This window comes from Diabrotica undecimpunctata, chromosome 2 (genome assembly GCF_040954645.1).
Source record: "Diabrotica undecimpunctata isolate CICGRU chromosome 2, icDiaUnde3, whole genome shotgun sequence".
NCBI lineage: Eukaryota > Metazoa > Arthropoda > Insecta > Coleoptera > Chrysomelidae > Diabrotica > Diabrotica undecimpunctata.
The window spans coordinates 114,821,369-114,841,423 of NC_092804.1; the positions used below are offsets into that span (position 1 = coordinate 114,821,369).

General features: G+C 32.8%; 1 protein-coding gene across 1 annotated transcript in view; it reads left to right on the forward strand.

The window, feature by feature from the left end:
* The first annotated feature begins 9,178 nt into the window (after window positions 1-9,178).
* LOC140434791 (uncharacterized) overlaps window positions 9,179-20,055 on the forward strand; it is a 66,522-nt gene continuing 55,645 nt past the window's right edge. Inside the window, exons 1-2 of the mRNA XM_072523305.1 lie at window positions 9,179-9,390; window positions 12,338-12,455. Coding sequence (XP_072379406.1) covers window positions 9,215-9,390; window positions 12,338-12,455 — 294 coding nt within the window. The 5' untranslated portion in view covers window positions 9,179-9,214. The remainder of the gene's footprint in view (window positions 9,391-12,337; window positions 12,456-20,055) is intronic.

Consider the following 20,055-nt stretch of genomic DNA (forward strand, 5'->3'; position numbering starts at 1 on the left):
CGAAGAGTATAGCAGACAGAGATTATAATCTTGAAAAACTAAATACTTGAATATATACATTACAACAAATCTTGAAATAATATCAATAAAGATAAAAAATGTTATTACCTTGATATAATTGTTAATAATAATTACATAAATAATGATTTAATTAAGACTATAAGAGATAAGGACTGAAAGTAATAAATACTTAAATATTTTGCAAAGAGATGATACTTGAGGTTGGAAATAGGGATGCGGCCGCTCTAAACAGTTCGATTGATATGTATCTGTAACATTCCCTCCAGTTACACAACCATGAGATTCTTCTTCTTAATATACTTCTCCTGTTCTAAATTTTCCTTTGTATAATCAATTTAAGTATGTCGTATGTCTCACCATGCATGACATACCCCAGGTATTGCACTTTTTTTGGTTATTTTCATTCTTTGTGTGTATATATACAGTGATGAGTGCCTTAAGAACCGGCAAAATAACGCAAAAGATAGAAACCATAATACTTTGTGAAATAAAAAGAGATGAAAGTAGTAGAGGTGAGAAATTATCGATAGAAACCTCTAATTTACATTAAATTACATTAGGACTATCGATAGTTTCCCACCTTTAGACGTTAGCTTATGAGCTAGTTGACTTCAGTCATAATATTACAAGTATGACGTCGAACATTTACATTTTTTAAATTTCGCATAAAGTATAAATCGATTGAAGGCAATAAAGCAAATGTAAGTAAACAGTTTAATTAGTAGTAATTTGATAATTAATTCTGTGTTGACGAATACAGAATTACAAGCTATGATAATTCTGTATTGAGAAGAGTGTATGCGACGTCACAAATCATAGTTTATTATTGATCAATATTTTAATTTTGGATAAAAAAATACTCCTACTTAAACTGTTTTACTTACATTACGTGATACGTATTACTATGACCGAAGTCAACCAGCTCATAAGCTAACGTCTAAAGGTGGGAAATTTTCGATAATTCTAATGTAACGTAAAGTAAATTATAGGTTAATATCGATAATTTCTCACCTCTACTACTTTCATCTCTTTTTATTTCACAACGTATTATGTTTTCTATCTTTTGCGTTATTTTGCCGGTTCTTAAGGCACTCATCCCTGTATATATATATATACAGTTCGAATTTACCACAAACCTTTAATTTTAAATATAGAATATATCGTGTGCGGTACATCATTAGACACGTATTTTGCTGTATAATTCACGCATCCATGATTATGCTTTTCATTTAACTCTGTTCTTAAAACAGTTCATAAAACCATAGCAGGAGTACTAGAGAAGCCCAAGGGTACAAACAGGCCACGGGAGAATGCCATCACCCCTTCCAACAAAGAATTGCTAAAAAATCAAGTAATTAACTTAAATATAGCTTATCCCAATAATATGCCCAAGCACCCCATTAGAAACTCACTTATGTCCCTTAGAAAGAGGCTGATGAAGCAGCCATTAGGACTCGTCCAAGGAAACATAATCAAGACCATAATATGGAAGACTGCTTGTTGAAAAATCGGAAGATCGGGAGGACGTGCAAACCCTAGTCTACACGATGGACAAGTTCTGCTATAAATCATTAAGGGTTGCTTATTTCAAGACGGATTACAGAATTGAAAAGTAGAAAAGAAAGTCCTCCAGAATAGTGAGGCAACATCGGCAAAACTTACTGAAACAAGAGCCCTCGATTTACGAGGGCAAAATAAGAGGTCTATTGGGCATTAGAGGAGAGCATATATCTAGCCGATTTGTTGTAATCACCGAGACACAAACCAATTTTCGTTACTTTGCAATGAAAGAAGAACACAGCAATAACTGCGGAAATATTAATGTTCCATAAAGTATCTCAAACTCTCAAAGGACCACTCAGATAAGTATTCCCTTACGGCAAAAGGAATGAGGTGAATACTCATAATGGTGACCCAAAAAACTTTTTAACACGCACTTTTGTGTGACTAAAGTAACAAATTGTTCTGAAGCTATTTTCTTGTTGCATTTTAAATTAATTACTATTTAAATGGGAATAAGCCACAATTAAAGGTTAAAATACGTTTGTTGACGTTTCAATTTCCACTTCGGAAATCGTTCTCAAAATACAAACATTAGTAAATTTACAATGTTTAACTTAAATGTAAATTTAAACAATTTACTAATGTTTGTATTTTGAGAACGATTTCCGAAGTGGAAATTGAAACGTCAATAAACGTATTTTAACCTTTAATTGTGGCTTATTCCCATTTAAATAGTAATTAAAGCAACAAATTATTATCACTAGACACATGGCAGCACACTGGATACGCTGACTTATGATTCTAGAGAAAACTGGCTGACTGAAGTGTTAATTTAATATTATTATTATTTACAGTTCTATAAATTATTAGTCATAGATTGTATTTGGGGCTTTTTTATTTGTACTTTTTATTTCTAATTGAATCACTTATTTAATAATCCCCATAAGTCACAAAACTAAAACTTAGGAAAAAAGACAAAACTGTGTGAGGTAAACACGAAGATTTCTACATGTTAAAAGTTGACCTAATTCCATTTATACACTATTTCTTGACTTTTCCACTCCAATATATTTTGAAAAAAAGATTGAGAATAAGTTCTATATAAGTTCAAACTTGATTTACTTATGGGATTTCCCAAATAAATTGCTCAGCGTCACCTAAAACTAAACTTTATAAAGAATTGAAACAAAATACACATAGTACTGTAATTTATATTAAAAAGAACAAAAATATTATTACAGCTCAAAAAAAAAAACGAAAATAAACAATCTTTTTATGATTAATTGGAATCTTTCCATTGGGATATGCCAATGCTTCAGGCAATATTATTTTACTTTTTTTATTATTTATTGTTAAGCCTGAAGGTGTGATTGGCTAATCCGTTAATAAAATAATGTGCTACAACCAAGTTTAAGTTCTCGTAGGAGTGGTCAAAATGCATGAATTGGCTTATTTTTAGTTAAACCTTCTGATTCCTTGGAATATTTTTGCCACTGGATTTCGGAGATAACATGTTTTTTTTTGTGGTACTCTGCCCACCATCTTTTGTATAAAATTACATCTTCAGCATAGACTAAGCTGACTAAGAAAACAAAAATCTTCAGCATAGACTAACACCACAATAAAGCAGTTATTTTTACATTTTTATCAGCTATTCATATTCTTCCATGGTATATATACGGCCTACTTTTCTAATTTTTCTGTTAATCACCGCAAAATCATTATCACAAGGTAGGAAGGAATGACCCCTAATAGAGAAATAATGGTCAATGATGTTAAATTTTTCGAGCGAAATCAAAGCGGAAAAAAACCTTAACACAATGTGGTTTTTATTTTGCGCTCCACAACCGTCAGAGAAAACTGAAGATATTTCTGTTGTTGCTTATAAAATACCTCGTTAGAAATGAGCAAACTTCATTCGGCTCCTTCGTACCGTTATCCTCATGATACAGGAAGAACGTTGCTTTTCCTGTTTTATTATTGTTAATACAAAAAATATTCACTGTTACCTGGCGAAGATAGAAAACCTCTTGCACCAGAATTTGTGGCCGTTGAAGGTTCTGCATAAGATGTATAGAAATAATTCCAATTTACTCGTTGGATTCAGCCATTTCTTTAACAAACTTCATTTGAATTAAAAATTTCTTAGCTTGACGTAGATGAATCATTTTCTCGGCGGCAGCAACTCTCTTTGTATTATCGTTCAAATGCGTACTATTTATTTTCATTGCAAGCTCCTCACACACTCATGTGTCTACCTGAGGTTTTCCAAATGATAATTCAAAATCTTCCTTAAAAACTTTTCTGTAGAATGAATACTTAACAGTGGCATATTCCGGAAATTTTTCTGTAAACATTTTGTACATAAGAGTGATATCTAGTTTCTCATTTAAATAATACTTTTCCTTGCTAATATAGTGAGCTAACTTTGTGGGATATGATTTAATATGTTCACGAATAGCATCTTTAATAATACCAGAAATTGTATTGCCTGGTTTTTTTACTTTTTCCCCGTTTGTCGAATGGTGATTCTCTTGCACTTAGGAGAATACAAGCCGCCTCACTCGGCCAATTGTTACTCCGTGAAGAAAACAGAAGGTTAATTTACAAATGGTAATTTTTCTATTAGGGATTAATATTGAGTATACATAGCTACTACTTCTATTAGGTTGTGAAGACTTACCAAGTTCTTTTCTTCTACGTCGTTGCTTAACTCAAATTGCGAAAATTAGGCTATTTTTTCCGCACCTAAAAATTAAGTACATATTAACAAATTTAGATTGATCAGTAAACAAAAAATTGTTTTCAATGAAAACTTTTTATTGGAAAACAACAAATTATCAACTTAATTGCAATGTTTGGAGGATAGAGAAGGAACTGCAGGAACATTCTTCCCATTCCAATTGATTTATTCGTTTCCTTTGACTCTAGCTCGTTTTATTATTTCATTTCTATATTCGTAGGGTTTTTTTATAACTTTATTTTTCTGATTAGTTAAATTAATATCGTTATGGTCACTGTCGCTTTCACTCATTTTAAAATATTTTGTCCAGATAATACAAATAAGTAATCCACAATATTATTACTACTGTATTCATATTTACTACACATTTATTTATCTACGTGCATTCACAACACAAGATTGAACTTACTTGAAAATTATTGGCATAATAAAGGAGAAACTCCTTAGTCATGTACTTATGGTGTTTCTCTAATATATCGCCAAATCATACTTCTGTACAAATAAATTACGCATGCACTGACTGAACGCGCTTCTTTACAAAAATGTGTATTTACAGTTTAAAAGACCATTATACAGGGTGAGTCATGAGGAACTTTACATACTTCTACCATATGTAGAGTCCCTCAGGGAGCATATCATGTGGCCACTAAAAAATGTCAACTCCTCTTCTTTAATAATTAACAGGGTGATTTGTGTAATTGACCATTTATTTCATTTTACTGTAGTGTTTATACGGCTTATTTGATTTTTTAAATTTTTGCATGATACAGTACACTACTATCAAGCATTCGACTGGTATTAGCTAAACTAAAGAATTCCAGGACTGGCTTTGGAAAAATTAATTTAGGGATTCGTATTAAATATTACACCCTGTATAAATTTTTTTTAAAATGCAATAAGTGATTTTCAAACTACATAAATAGCCAATGAAAACGACATATGCGACAATGTTGTCGCACTTTTATTAAATTTTTAGTGAACGATCAAATCTTACCAAAAATAGAACAACCATAATGAAGTATCAAATTATAAGGTATTAATTTAAACAAATGTTATAAATTTCAAACATTTTAATTAAAATGAGTTCCTACAACATAATCTAATACGTAGAAAATTAACATCTTTACTGTCACTTTGTATTATCTCTACGATAGAATCAATTGTTTTTCAATTTTAAATTTTTACTCATAGATCGTATTGGGGCATTATTTTCGATAAATAATAAATTAAATTGATTAAAAAGTCAAACCTCTTGTATGTGTTAGTTTTTGTTGATTGTAAATGATTAAAATTTTATGTCAAATAATAATACATTGCATCAACTGTACTAAATAAAAATAAATCTAAAAAAGTTTAAAATGAAGGTTGGCGTTGACCGTTTGACGTTTCTTGATATTTTATACCCATTGTCATTATTGTCATCATCAATTGTTATTTATGTGTACAAGAATACATATTTCTTCTGTCATATCTACGTTAAGTACATTGTTTTAGTTTTGGTAGAGCTTTTGTTACTTTCGTTCAAAATGCCATATCAGTTTTCGACCACAGAATATGCAGACATAATATTTGTTTATGGATTCTGCAATGGGAATGAACGCTGGGAACGCTGCTAGTAGAGAATATCGCAGGAGATTTCCTAATCGTCGAACTCCCAGTCATCCAATATTTGGGTCAGTTTTTAATTATTTGCGAGAAAATGGCACTTTTCCTAGTGGAACAACAGAGCGACATGTAGATGAAGCGCAGGAAGATGACATTATGGATGCCGTTACGATGAACCCTACAATAAGCACTAGACAAGTAAGTCGAGAACTCAATGTTACTCAATCAAAAGTAAGTAGAGTCTTACAAAAAAATAATCTATACCCATATCACATTCAAATGGTTCAGCGACTACATGCTGGAGATGAGATCGATAGGTTGGAATTTTGTAGATGGATTAACAATAATCGACCAACGCTATACAGGACACTATTTACAGATGAAGCCCAATTTACCAGAGACGGGATAAATGATTCACGAAATTCACATGTGTGGGCAGAAGAAAATCCCCATGCTATTCGAGAACGTCGTTATTAGTTAAGGTTTTCGGTTAACGTGTGGATTGGTGTCATAAATAACCAATTAGTAGGTCCTCACTTTTTTGATGGTCCTTTAACAGGGCAGGTCTATTTGAACTTTCTACAAAATATTTTGCCGAATTTGCTTGCCAACGCGAACGTTGCTATCCGAGGGATGTATTTTCAGCATGATGGGGCACCCCCACACTTTTTACTGGCAGTGAGACAACATCTCAATAATGTTTATGGCAACAGGTGGATAGGACGTGCAAGTCCTATTTCGTGGCCTTCAAGATCCCCTGATTTCAATCCCGTTGATTACCATATTTGGGGACGATTGAAGCAACTAGTTTACGCAGTGAATATTAATAACCGACAACAATTAATTGATAGAATTATACATTGTTGTAATACTATTAGAAACGATCCCCAGAGTATCCGTAATTCAATACGTCAATTAACAATTCGGCAACAAAAATGTGTACAGGCTGCAGAGTTCCATTTCGAAAATCTATTTTGAATTATTTTTAGTTTTTTTTTAATTGTTCTTCGTTATTGTTAGTAGTTACTGTTTTTTGTTGTGCAGTGACTCAGTTTATCATTTCAATTAAAATGTTTGAAATTTATAACATTTGTTTAAATTAATTACCTTATAATTTGATACTTCATTATGGTTGTTCTATTTTTGGTAAGATTTGATCGTTCACTAAAAATTTAATAAAAGTGCAACAACATTGTCGCATATGTCGTTTTCATTGGCTGTTTATGTAGTTTGAAAATCACTAATTGCATTTTAAAAAAAATTTATACAGGGTGTAATATTTAATACGAATCGATAAATTAATTTTTCCAAAGCCAGTCCTGGAATTTTTTAGTTTAGCTAATACCAGTCGAATGCTTGATAGTAGTGTACTGTATCATGCAAAAATTAAAAAAATCAAATGAGCCGTATAAACACTACAGTAAAATGAAATAAATGGTCAATTACACAAATCACCCTGTTAATTAATAAAGAAGAGGAGTTGACATTTTTTAGTGGCCACATGATATGCTCCCTGAGAGACTCTACATATGGTAGAAGTATGTAAAGTTCCTCATGACTCACCCTGTATATACATATATATACATATATATATATATATATATATATATATATATATATATATATATATATATATATATATATATATATCAAATAAGTGATTCAATTATGAAATCGACAAAAATACGTACAATTTTTGGATACATTTTTGGCAATTTTTGATTGCCCTTCCCATTCTAATATCCTAGTTTCTATATCGTTCTATTTAAAACCAATTCTCTAGTGTTAAGGAAAAAGGGCATAAGTCGAAATCTGTTGTTTTTCAGGAGGATTTATTAAAGGTTTCATTCTTGTCATATAAATCCATTTTTAAATTAAACTACCATTTATACTAATATTATAATACAATATATTAACCAAACCTATAGACAATAATAAAGTAGATTATATATTTTCAAATTGATGCTTTTTAATTGACTTAAGTCTTCCGGATCTGACTTTGATTGCGATTGCTGACTTAAGTCTATATGAACTAACATCCTAGCCAAGTATAGTAATATTGATAAGACTGTTATTATGGTTAAATAATGATAAGTATAATAATATTCGAATAACATCTAGAAACACAGATAAATACTGAAACGTAAAATAATAGATGACATTTTATTAGCTGAAAAAAACATTACAAGTAAAATACATCACTGAAAATGTTTATTACGACTCTTCTAAGTCTGGATTTTCGGCGTCTGGATCTAGGTCTTCTAAATCTGGGTCAACGTCAGCTGTTATATTTGAATTTACAAGTTGCTCATAAAAGCTTTTGTACACATCTGGAATAAGGGGTAGTAATTTCAAGAGATCATCTTTGTTGGCCTTGCAGATTGCAAGTGACTCTGTATATTTTTTGATAAAGAGAGTGCAACCGGACGGCCACGGCGATTTAAATTCAGAATGGAGAACTCTTCTGTTCCTTGAAGTGATTTTTTACAATAAATCAGTCCCCGTGCCTTTGTGTATCTGAGCCATTTGCAGTCGTGCTATAGAAATTTTCGTTTTTCACTATCTTGTTTTCTTTTTACAAAGACACTTTTCAACAAGGCTGCAAAGTCATAAAAATCATCTTGTGACATTTCAAGCACTTGGAAAGGTTTTTTTTTATTTGCGCATCGTATTAATGTCGCCCAATGATGTGGGTAATTCTTCATAATTCTTTTACATCTTTCTGCTTTCTGACATTTTTACGTTCGCAAAAACACAAGTAAATACAAATTTTTATCACTGAAAAGCAATACGTGTGTTTTATTGTAACGGGTCATAAGGAATTAAGTCAGCCTATCCTTGGCAATTGTAAATATACGATTGTAAGATTGCCGCGGTAAAAAGACTTTAGTCAACATAAGTCCGTTTGTCCAAACAGAACCGGTTTTACACGACTTGCGTCTATTAGATCAATAGATATTAAAGCTTTTAGAAATACAATAGACTTATGTCCTTTGGATCTCAACTAAATTGATTAAATTTCATGTCGCCAGTATACTTAAGTCAATATAGTAAAAATTTGACTTATGCCCTTTTTCCCCAAAACTAGAGAATTATTCTGTTATTTTGGCGAAATATAAAAACATTGTCTTCATAAAAAATAATAAAAATACATATTCTTGTAGTGTTTCTCTTGCCAAATAATTTATATACAATAAAATTCTGCTATTTTAAAATACACAGTGCAAAGTACAAAATCTTTGCAACACTTATATAAAATTTATCCCACTACTTAAAATAATGAGATACGTATAAAAAAGAAATTTTTTAGATTAATTTAGTAATCTTAATAACTGAGTCAAAATGAAAGTTTTAATTTGTGGAATAATCTGTTTATTCGCTCTTTGCGAAGCTAATCCATTAAATCCATCGAGTCATGAAGTAGTGTCCAGAGCTTTAGAGAGCATTGATTATAATAATATCATTCCCAAGGAGTTGATCACTAGACTAAAGTTTTTAACTGAAGCTGATATCTTAGGGTTAGTATTTACTGATTACTGTATTTGTAATGGGAGATTTGATATAATTCTAGTTTATAACTCACCGTTTTTTAGTATGGGTAACTACACCCATTTTGGATGTGTTTGTACTGTCATGACGATTTATTATTATTAATCTCTAGCCATTTTCTTGTTTACTCAGAGAATTGTTTTATAACTTGACTTGCAATTTTTGTTTTCCAAAACAGGCGTTTCCAATCCATCCGTTTAAATTGAAAATATCATTTTCGTCGAAAATTTTTTGTAATTTTGTAGCAATAGATGTAATCATAAATATTTTTACGATATTCGTATAATTTTTTGTCGTGTCATTTCGAAGTCGTGAATTTATTTACGTTTAATAGTTTTAGCTCTAGATATCCAATATTTATCAGAGTACTGATAACCAAACAAAACTAGAATAATTGTCATAGTTTGCGTTTATCATTAAAAATATTAGGTACTCAATCTTGTCATACTTAGGCAAGGATATTTCTTTGCACTATATTTCATCTATTGTAAAATCTAGGTTTTTAATTCGTTGGATAATTATATCTCTAATGTTTTCGATCAATCCCAATATTATTGACACGTGGTTTTCCTACCCTATATGACATGACCAGGAATTAGTTTTTCTGATGTTTCGTCTTCCAATTCTACTCGATGACGGTTATACAGGTGATAATAAGTTAATTGACAAGAACTCCAATCGTTGTCATATCGCCGCACTCGCAGATGAAATTTCAACAAGAAATAATTCCAGGCAATTGCCTATAAGCACGCAACATAATGCATTATTACAAAACACCGGCAGTGAAATGCTATACACCTTTAATTTTAATCTTCTTTATACTTATTTTTACTCATTTTCTCGACTCATATTTTGTTTTCTTATTTCGTTATCCAAAATATTATTTATGGACTGATCGTAATTAATATTAGATTTGCATACGTTAAACCTGTATCTTCATTTTTTTTTCTTCTTATTGAGCATTCTACTTTCGAAGGTTGGGAATCCAAATGATAAATGTGGCTTTGGAAACTGCTACACGCAAGATTTCTGCGGATGAGAAACGAACGAGACCAACCAAAGATGGTAAAACCAACTCCAGCTCTTCCAGTTATGAGTTCTGGCATCTTTCTGTTAGCAGTTTTTTTTGTTTACTTATGCTCATGAAACTGATGTTAGAAACTCTTTAATAGAGGAATTAGTAGGACAAGAACAAGATTTAAACCCAGTAGAAGTGAAAAATTAAGTATATATTACAATTTAAGACTTTTAAAAGTAAATAAAATATTATTTAATCTGTACCAGTATCCATGTTGTCATTTAGCAGTGTGAATAAAAAATAATTGTTTACTTTAAGAATTCAGTTAGAGTATAAGTACAATCTTATTAGATTCAGCTATAAGTTTAAGTACATTCTGAAAAATTTGTATTATACTTATAAGTATAAGCAAAATAATATTTTGCTTATACTTATAAGTGTATACTAAAAAATTTAAGTTTAAACTAACAACAGGAAACACAAATCTAGAAAAAACTAATAAAAACCAGCCGTATTCTATTTTGGTCAACAGATTTTTCAGTTTATTTAGTTATTTATTACAACCATGAGCAGACACACGTTTGTAAAAGTGTTAAAAATGAGTTCCGAGTACTACAGTGAATCTCTTGAATCCGAAGTCGGTGAAGAACAAAGTGGCAATTTGCGCTTTATAGAGGCTTTATCTAATCACAAAGTTTTATTTGATAAATCGCAGTTGCCATTAGTAAGAAAAAATAAGGAAATTTCCCTAATTAAAATGCAGGAATCATACCAAACGATTTATGGCAAAAGTATTAATGTAAAACAATTGAAAAAAAAAGATTCAAAATATGAAAAACGAATTAAAAAAGAAAACAGATATGAAAGCAACTGGAAATGAAAAAATTATTTTGAAAGATTGGGAAACAAAAATTGCTGGATATTATAGATAAAGATGAGAAAAACCCAACATTGCATAATATTCCTGGAGCGGCGACAACGCGATTGAAGCCATTGGAAAATGTGGAAATGCAAAAACCAGCGAAGACAAGTTTTAGTCAGACCTCCTCCTACTTCATCTTATATTACACCATCACAAGCATCATCCTTGCCAACTCAAATTTGAAATGCAGGACCATCGAAGAAATATCTATATTTTTTGTCTAGGATTTAATGCTCCTCCCCTTGTTTCTCCAGTGTCTTCAAGGAAATTTTCTGCTAACAACTCCACATTAATTCTCGAAAAACGATATAAATTATGATATTCCTCATCCCGACACTCACTTCGTTGAGAATAATATTTTCGACGTCTGATGTTCATAAATTGAGCCATTTTTAAACGTGTTCGATTGAAGTTCTATACAAGACTAATTTTTAAGCTGCACATTACCTGACTTAAAAAATTCAAAGTTGTTACTTTAAAATTTCAGTAATGCTGTATTTTATTAACATATAAATACATTAAAAAAAGACAGAACATACTTAAAGCAAACAGAATAAACGTTATATAGATTACTTTATATAGAAAGAGTTATTAAGTAACTTTATTAATTATGAGTAAGTAATTGACGGTTTTGCAGAATTAAAACTGAGAAAAAAGGCAATATAACAAATCAATCTGGGTATATTTTTTAAGTACTATTATTTGTTTTAATAAAATATGTTTATTTAATTTTTGTACATGTATATTATCTTTTTCCGTTTTTTTCTTGGGATCCGATAACTAAATGGAGCTGCATACTATATGCCTTGAAACTGAACTACCAAACGAAAAGTATGTGTCATGACTGAAAAATAGGCCCGAAATGTTGCCTAGGGCCCGCTTTAGTCTTGGTCCGCCACTGAATACCCTAAATATTTAAAATTATTGTACATTTTATCTATTAACTATTATTGTTAATTAACATATTATCTTTTAGAGGCAGCGAAATTAAAGTAGTTCTGAATCAATATGCAGATACAATATTCAACAATTTACAGAATTTTATTAGAAACCACAACTGGCAGAATATCGATATTCCAGATACGCACTTGAAGGTATGTATTCCAAAAAAAAAATCTATTATCTTTGGATCTAAATTTATTTTGACTAACCCTATCTCCCTATAGTACCTATAAAAAATATCAGTTATAGTTTTTATCACAATTTGCTTACATACAACACAAAAATTTTACAGATAATTATTGTTTTTAAATTATGAAAATAACGATCTTATACTTGTTGAATTAATTATATACACAAGTATCTAATATATAGTACGCCTTAAAATAATCAAAAATGAAGTAAAGATAAATTCATAGATTTGGAAACTTATTTTTTATTTATTAGAAGTACGATAACAATCAGTTCACAAATACACATACTTACGAGCATTATTAATTTACAAGTGGGATCCAGATATACAAATAAAAACACGAATAGAACACTCTAGGAACTTCTTCTTCTTCAAGTGCCCTGTCCGTTGCGAACGTTGGCTATTAACATGGCAATTCTGATCTTATTTGCGGCGCTTCTGAATAGTTCGACCGATGTGAGCCCGAACCACTTCCTCAGATTTTGGAGCCACGAGTGTCTTCTCCTGCCTGGCCCTCGCTTACTGTCTATTTTTCCCTGGACAATCAATTGCAGTAGACGGTACTTATCGTGTCTCAATATGTGGCCTAGATATTCAAGCTTTCTTTGTTTAATTGTATTCACGATTTCTTTCTCCTTTCCGATTCTTTGGATTACCTCTGTGTTGGTGACATGTTCGGTCCAGGATATACGAAGAATGCGTCGGTACACCCACATTTCGAATGCTTCTAGTTTTCTCGTGAGCGTCTCCGTCAGCGTCCAGGCCTCCACACCATACAGTAAGATCGGAAAAATGTAGCATTTAACTAGACGTAGTTTTAGGGGAAGAGACAAATCCCTGCTTATGAGGAGCTTTTTCATATTGCTAAATGCTGCTCTAGCTCGTTCTATTCTCTAGGAACACGTACAATAAATGGAAGTAACTTTATATATATATATATATATATATATATATATATATATATATATATATATATATAGAAAAGAAATTTAATCTTTGCAGATTAGTTAAATAGTAAACTCTTAAATATTGGGGAAATCTGCAAGAAAGACTCTAATGTGTATCAATGTGCGTCCCAGGAACGCAACTCAACAATATTGGCAATATTATTTTAAAGTCGTCTACTTTAAAATGTATATAATATATGTCTGAATTGTCAGATAGATGAGTCAGATAAAATTAAATTATTAGAGGAATTTTAAGTAAAGTAACAAAAAAACAAAATTTGTTTAATTTACTAATGTTTGTATTTTGATAACGATTTCCGAAGTGGAAATTGAAACGTCAATAAACGTACTTTAACCTTTAACTGTAGCTATATATATATATATATATATATATATATATATATATATATATATATATATATATATATATATATATATATATCCGAAAACTAAGCTTAGACATCTTAATTAGAGTTATTAAATGAAACGTTTGGCCAGTATTTCTGTATGGAGTTGAAGCCTGGACATCAAAATTAAATACCATGAGACGGCTAGAAGCCTTTGAGATGTGACTTTATTGCAAAATGCTCAGAATATAATGGACACAACACATTACGAATTGAACATGTCCCAGACACAACAAAAATGCTCCAGAACCAAAAAAGTCGCAGAGGGAAATCGTGTCAGACTCAGCCAATAAAGCGACACACACAGTTTGGAGAAAGTCTCTATCGCAATAAACTTTTGCGCAGACGGGTACTCTAAATAAGAGTTAGAACTTTAACAACGACTAAGAAAAGAAATATTTCGTACCTAGGCCACATAATGAGAGAAGATAGAGGGTCGAAGAGAAGTAGGTGGAAGAGCCATGTCGACGACTTTAAAATAATATTGCCAATATTGTTGAGTTGCGTTCCTGGGACGACTTTACTTTTAAGATAGTTCATTTGATTACATGAAATCAACTTTAACTTGAGAATATCCGCCAGAAAAGATCATAACATGTAATTCGTCTTTAAAAAGACAAACACATGCCATGATGACATTAAAATTCTCCTGTTAGTGATTCCATAGTAAATTATGAGGGAAAAACCAGGAAAAAAAACCTCATAATACTATCCCGACATGGTAAGTATTTGGTCGTGCATTTAATTTACCTTCAATAAACACCAAATTCTGATTGTATATGTTTGTTATTTAAAAAACATAAATGATGTATTCTCTATAATGTTACTGACTTACCAATACTGGTATTTTCCTTTTAATAACTTCCTCTTTCAATATGGGTAACCAGATCCTACTACATTCTGCCGAGGAATTCGCGACACAATTGGTCTCATTTAGCATAATTAGAGCCGCTTCTTTGATTTTTCTCTTTTTACCATCCGTTTCTTTTAGGACTATATTTGAATCATTCCATTGAAGCCTATGTTCATTATCCCATGCGTGTTTACATATTTGAGATCTATCAAATTCTCTATGTTTAATATAGGATTGATTACTTATTCTAACATATAATGGCCTTGATGTTTCACCTAAATAAAACTGATCGCATTCACAAGGTATTTTATAAATGCAATTCTTTGTCCTTTCTTGTTCATTGTTAGGTTTGGTTTTGGACAAAATAGATCTCAACGTGTTTGTTGTTTTGAATGTTGTTGAAATGAATATTTTGATGTAGGGATCGCAAACCTACAGTACTCGAGTGCACCAGAGGAAGAAGACATAAGATGTATTTCTCCATCATTGAGAATTAACGGCTATAGATCTGCTTTTGAGTTCTACTCGTATTAATATAGTATCTTTTCTCTGAGAGTACCATATCAAAAACTATGTGTGATTATCTCGCTCACCTAATATTGTCGTCTATTTCGGGTGCATTTATGATAACTTCGTTCCTCAATCTCTTCTTATGAATTTTGCCCATTATCATTGTCAAATTCCTGAATCTTGGCAGGTTTTAATATGCTTTTCTCTTTAAAATACATACTCGTTTGTTATAATATAATATATGTTTGACATAGTTTCACTTGGAAATTATTTGTTTCCCTAGTCGGTCTCTTAAGACATTTTATTGCAACTGCTGTTATAGTTATCTGATATTTAGCTTACTGCATCATGCTTTTTAGAGATAAATTTTTTTAGCAAATGTCACACTTTTAAATGTTTGGATATATAGTTTTTTTTTTTACTTACCCTGAGACTGCATGCTCAGTTTTATTATTATTATTACGTAATCAGAATCAAACCATGCCTACCTAGTTATTCTGAAAAGCTTGTATGTCAGGTATAAGGAGGTAACTAGGATTTATGCATGCCTCTATGATTTTTGTCATGATTAAAATTTTCTTCCTATGGTAGTATAATTTTTGTCGCTAAAAATCGTCAGTTCTACACCGGTTCTAAGCACATTGGCTTATTTTTCATCTTTTGTTAATTATTAGATTTTAGAGACTGCAGTATACTTGCTATACAAGCTCTTCGCTGCATCACTGTGCTAAATGTTCACCTGTAGGTTCTCTGATTGAGATCAGTGACACTTATTTGGGACCGATACTTTCTGTCATGCTCTCTAGATTTTTATTTATGGAATAATAAAAACCACTCATTTCTGAGTCTTCTTCTGAACTATATCTTTTTGTCTTGTATTCATTCTATTCCTGCGAGTTGAGACGAAATTCTTTCAGGCGAAAGTACTTCCATGCCGTGCCAAACCCATACTAGCCCAGAATTCGTCAGCACTTTGGAGCATCGTTTATATAATACTTTTCTTTCTGCGCCATGTATTTCTGGATATAATGGTGTTATACCTTAAGATTAGATAACGCAATAGTCACAGGCCAAATTTTACCATATGATAAATTAGTTGTGGTATGGTTGTCTAGTGATTTGCCTATTAAGCATAATGGAGATGTACATGTGTATTTTATGTGTGGGTGTGTGTTTGTTTTATATATTTCTGATAATTATCAGAAATATATAAAACTGATATCTGATAATTATCAGATTATTATATAATCTGATAATAATTTATCAAGCTGTTTGCTTTGCAAGTTTTAGAAAGCACAGTGGTAAAAATTTTAATTCGGTTTCGCCAGGTAGAAATCGTTTGATTTCTCTTTTTGTTTTGAGATGGCGTAGTTACGTCCCTATATAGTTATTTTGATAACTGTTGTTTAGGACGGGAAAGATTTTTGTTTTGGTTCAGAACAGTGGCTATACTGTTCTGAGGAGACCTAAAGAGGTAGAAATACGCATTAGCTGCTTGTCGCTGCCTTGTATCGAAACAAAAATCTAATACCGTCATTATGTTTTATTACTTTACTCCGTTTCACGAGTAGCAGAAACTGAATTCACTACGAATTTTGACCATGATGAACGGCATGTGGAATGCAATTTTAGATTCCCTTGCCGAGCAATTTATCGACCTGTTTGCTTTGCAAGTTTTAGAAAGCACAGTGGTAAAAATTTGAATTCGGTTTCGCCAGTTACGTCCGTATATAGTGTTACGTAAAAATATGAGTCATAGTTTTAACCTGTAACATGTTTTTATTCTAATATGTTGTAGAGTTTACGAGAGGCATCTATTTACCTGAACGACCTTCCAGAAACGGTCGAGCCGATGTAAAAATACCCGTTTGCCTTACCGTTATAATTTCGCCGCTAATCGAGAAGGCTGTTCGATGATTCTAGCGTAAAGGCAATGGCATATATAAAGGACATTTTATTTGGAAGGAACAGTTAATTCTCAAGAGTCGCGCTCGCGATATTATTGTTACGCTCGCCTACTAATAAATTATTGTATATGTAGTGATAAATAAACTTATATAAATTATCGTGCCTTTTAATAAATTAAAGTAGGAACAATATAATAAATTAGTAAAGACATTATAAATTAAAGACATAACAATTAATAAATTCACAACAAATGGTGTCAGAGTGAGATCGAACATAAATTAGACTTATAATAATAATACAAGTGAATATAAAATAAATTGTGAAAATGGCTACGATTTATGAGCTGACAGTGACTAATTTAAGAAGACATCTTGAAGACAGAGAATTAGCTTCCACCGGAAAAAAGGCTGAGTTAGTCCAACGACTAAAGAACGCTTTGCTAGAAGAAGGACTAGATCCAGAGACTTATATATTTGAAGACAAACATGATGCTGTCATCTCGTCGATTTCGAAATTGGAGAACAAAGTTTCTGACGATATTTCGAAAGTTTCTTCTGATGTAGCCAAAGTTTCTGGTGATGTAGCCAAAGTTTCCGGCGACATCGCATCATTGGAGAACAAAGTATCCGGCGACATCGCTTCTTTAGAAAGCAAAGTTTCTAACGAGATTTCTTCTCTGGAAAGCAAAGTCTCTGCTAACATCTCTTCGGAAATCTCTAAAGTCACTTCTGAGATGTCTGCCCTGGACGATAGAATATCTTCATTAAAAAACCAAGTTGCTGCCGATATGTTAGCCTTCGAAGAAAAGATATGGAAAGAGATGGAAAAGAAGATGGAGGAAACAGGGACAGCAGAGAGAGGTAACAATCCGATTACAGTGGAGATAAAAGAAGACGAGACGAAATTTAAGTTGGAGACACGGCCGAAATTTGAAGGAAGTGGAGGTTCTATTCATGTTAAAGTCCCAACTTTCGACGGAAAATCATCATGGAACAACTACATGAAACAGTTCGAATCAGCCGCAAGAGCGAATGGATGGTCTGAAAAAGAAAAGGCTGTAAACCTGACTATCGCTCTTCGAGGAGATGCCTTAGATGTGCTGCAGACCATAGCCGTAGAGGAGACCGATGATTTCGAACAACTGAAGAAGAGGTTAAATATGCGATATGGCCACGAACATTTGGAGCATGTATATCAGTCGCAGCTTAAAAATCGTAGACAGAAGAAAGATGAGGCTCTTCAAGAATATGAGGTAGATATTGCCAGATTAGTACGATATGCTTATCCAACAGCTCCCGAAGACATGATGGAAAAATTGGCCGTTCAAACGTTTATTGATGGTCTTCGTGATCATGAAATGCAGAGAACACTACGATTAGCTCGTCACAAGACGCTGGTTGATGTCTTATCCGCCGCCCTCGAATACGAGTCAGCTACGCAGGCCTCTGGCGGGTACAGTAAAGTTAGGACTGTAAAAGAGGAAGGAGATGAAGATAAACTTGACCAGCTCTTTAATTTGATAAAAAGCATGACATGCAAGAAAACGAAGACCATAAAATCAAGAAACTCACCATCGGAAAAACCAGAACGAGTCGGCTTTAGGGGAGCAGCTTCGACCCGGAACCTTTCCAAAGACCCTCTTATACTAATAGCTTCTTTGAAATGTCGTGAAGATAGTGTATATGTAGATGGAGAAATAAATGGTAAAAGACATACGTTGTTGGTGGATACCGGAGCGACCAGAACCATTATACGTCCAACAGTTATAAACAGCCGTAAGAAACTGTTACCAACGAGGTTGCGACTTCGGACCGCTACAGGTGAAAATGCCAACATTCATGGAGAAATCCAGGTACAATTGGGAATTGGAGCAGAAAAGTTCGTCCATACTGTTATAGTTGCTGACATCGAAGAGGATGTTATATTAGGAATGGACGTAATGAATATGCATGGATTCCAATTGGATTTTAAGAATAAGGTAATCAAAGTTGGCAACGAGGAGGTATTTCTTCATCCACATAATGACAACACTGTGCAAGCAGCCATTACAGAAGATACAGTCGTGCCTGCGAGAAGCGAAACGATCATAGTAGCGCGACTACAGGGAATTGTAGACGAAGGGAGACCTGTTATGATGGAGCCTTGGAACCACGACGATGAGGTTGGCCGTGGAATCATAATTGGAAAGGAATTGGTGACTTCGGCTAAAGAAATTCCTGTGAGACTTATCAATGTCAACGACTACCCAGTGACCATTAAGAAAGAGACAAAAGTAGGAACTTGTGTACCTGTGACATCCATAATCCGTCAGGCGACAACATCTGATAATTCCAACGACAAATTCGACCAAATGGTTGCAGTTGCAGGACAGTCTCTAAATCAGATGGAAAAAAGGAAATTAAGGGAATTTCTTCGGCAGTATCGTGATATTTTCGTACCGAAAGGAGGAAAGACGGGAAGAACTACCGTTGTTAAGCATAAAATTGATACTGGTAATGCTAAGCCAATTCGTCAAACAGCTCGACGATTACCACAGGCGAAAAGAGAGGAAGCTGAAACGATTGTTCAGGAAATGAAGAAAGACGGGGTGATAGAACCTTCTACGAGCCCATGGGTCTCTCCGGTGGTCCTGGTTAAGAAGAAAGACGGAACGACGAGGTTCTGTGTGGATTACCGTTTGCTGAACAACGTTACCAAGAAAGATAGTTATCCTCTGCCTCGGATCGATGACACATTGGACACATTGGCTGGAAGTAAATTGTTTTCTACTTTGGATTTGAAGTCTGGATACTGGCAGGTAGAAATGGACCCAGTAGATAAAGAAAAGACAGCCTTCACCACAGGATCTGGATTGTGGCAATTCAACGTTATGCCATTTGGACTCTGTAATGCTCCTGCGACATTTGAGAGGCTTATGGAAAATGTGTTGAGAGGGTT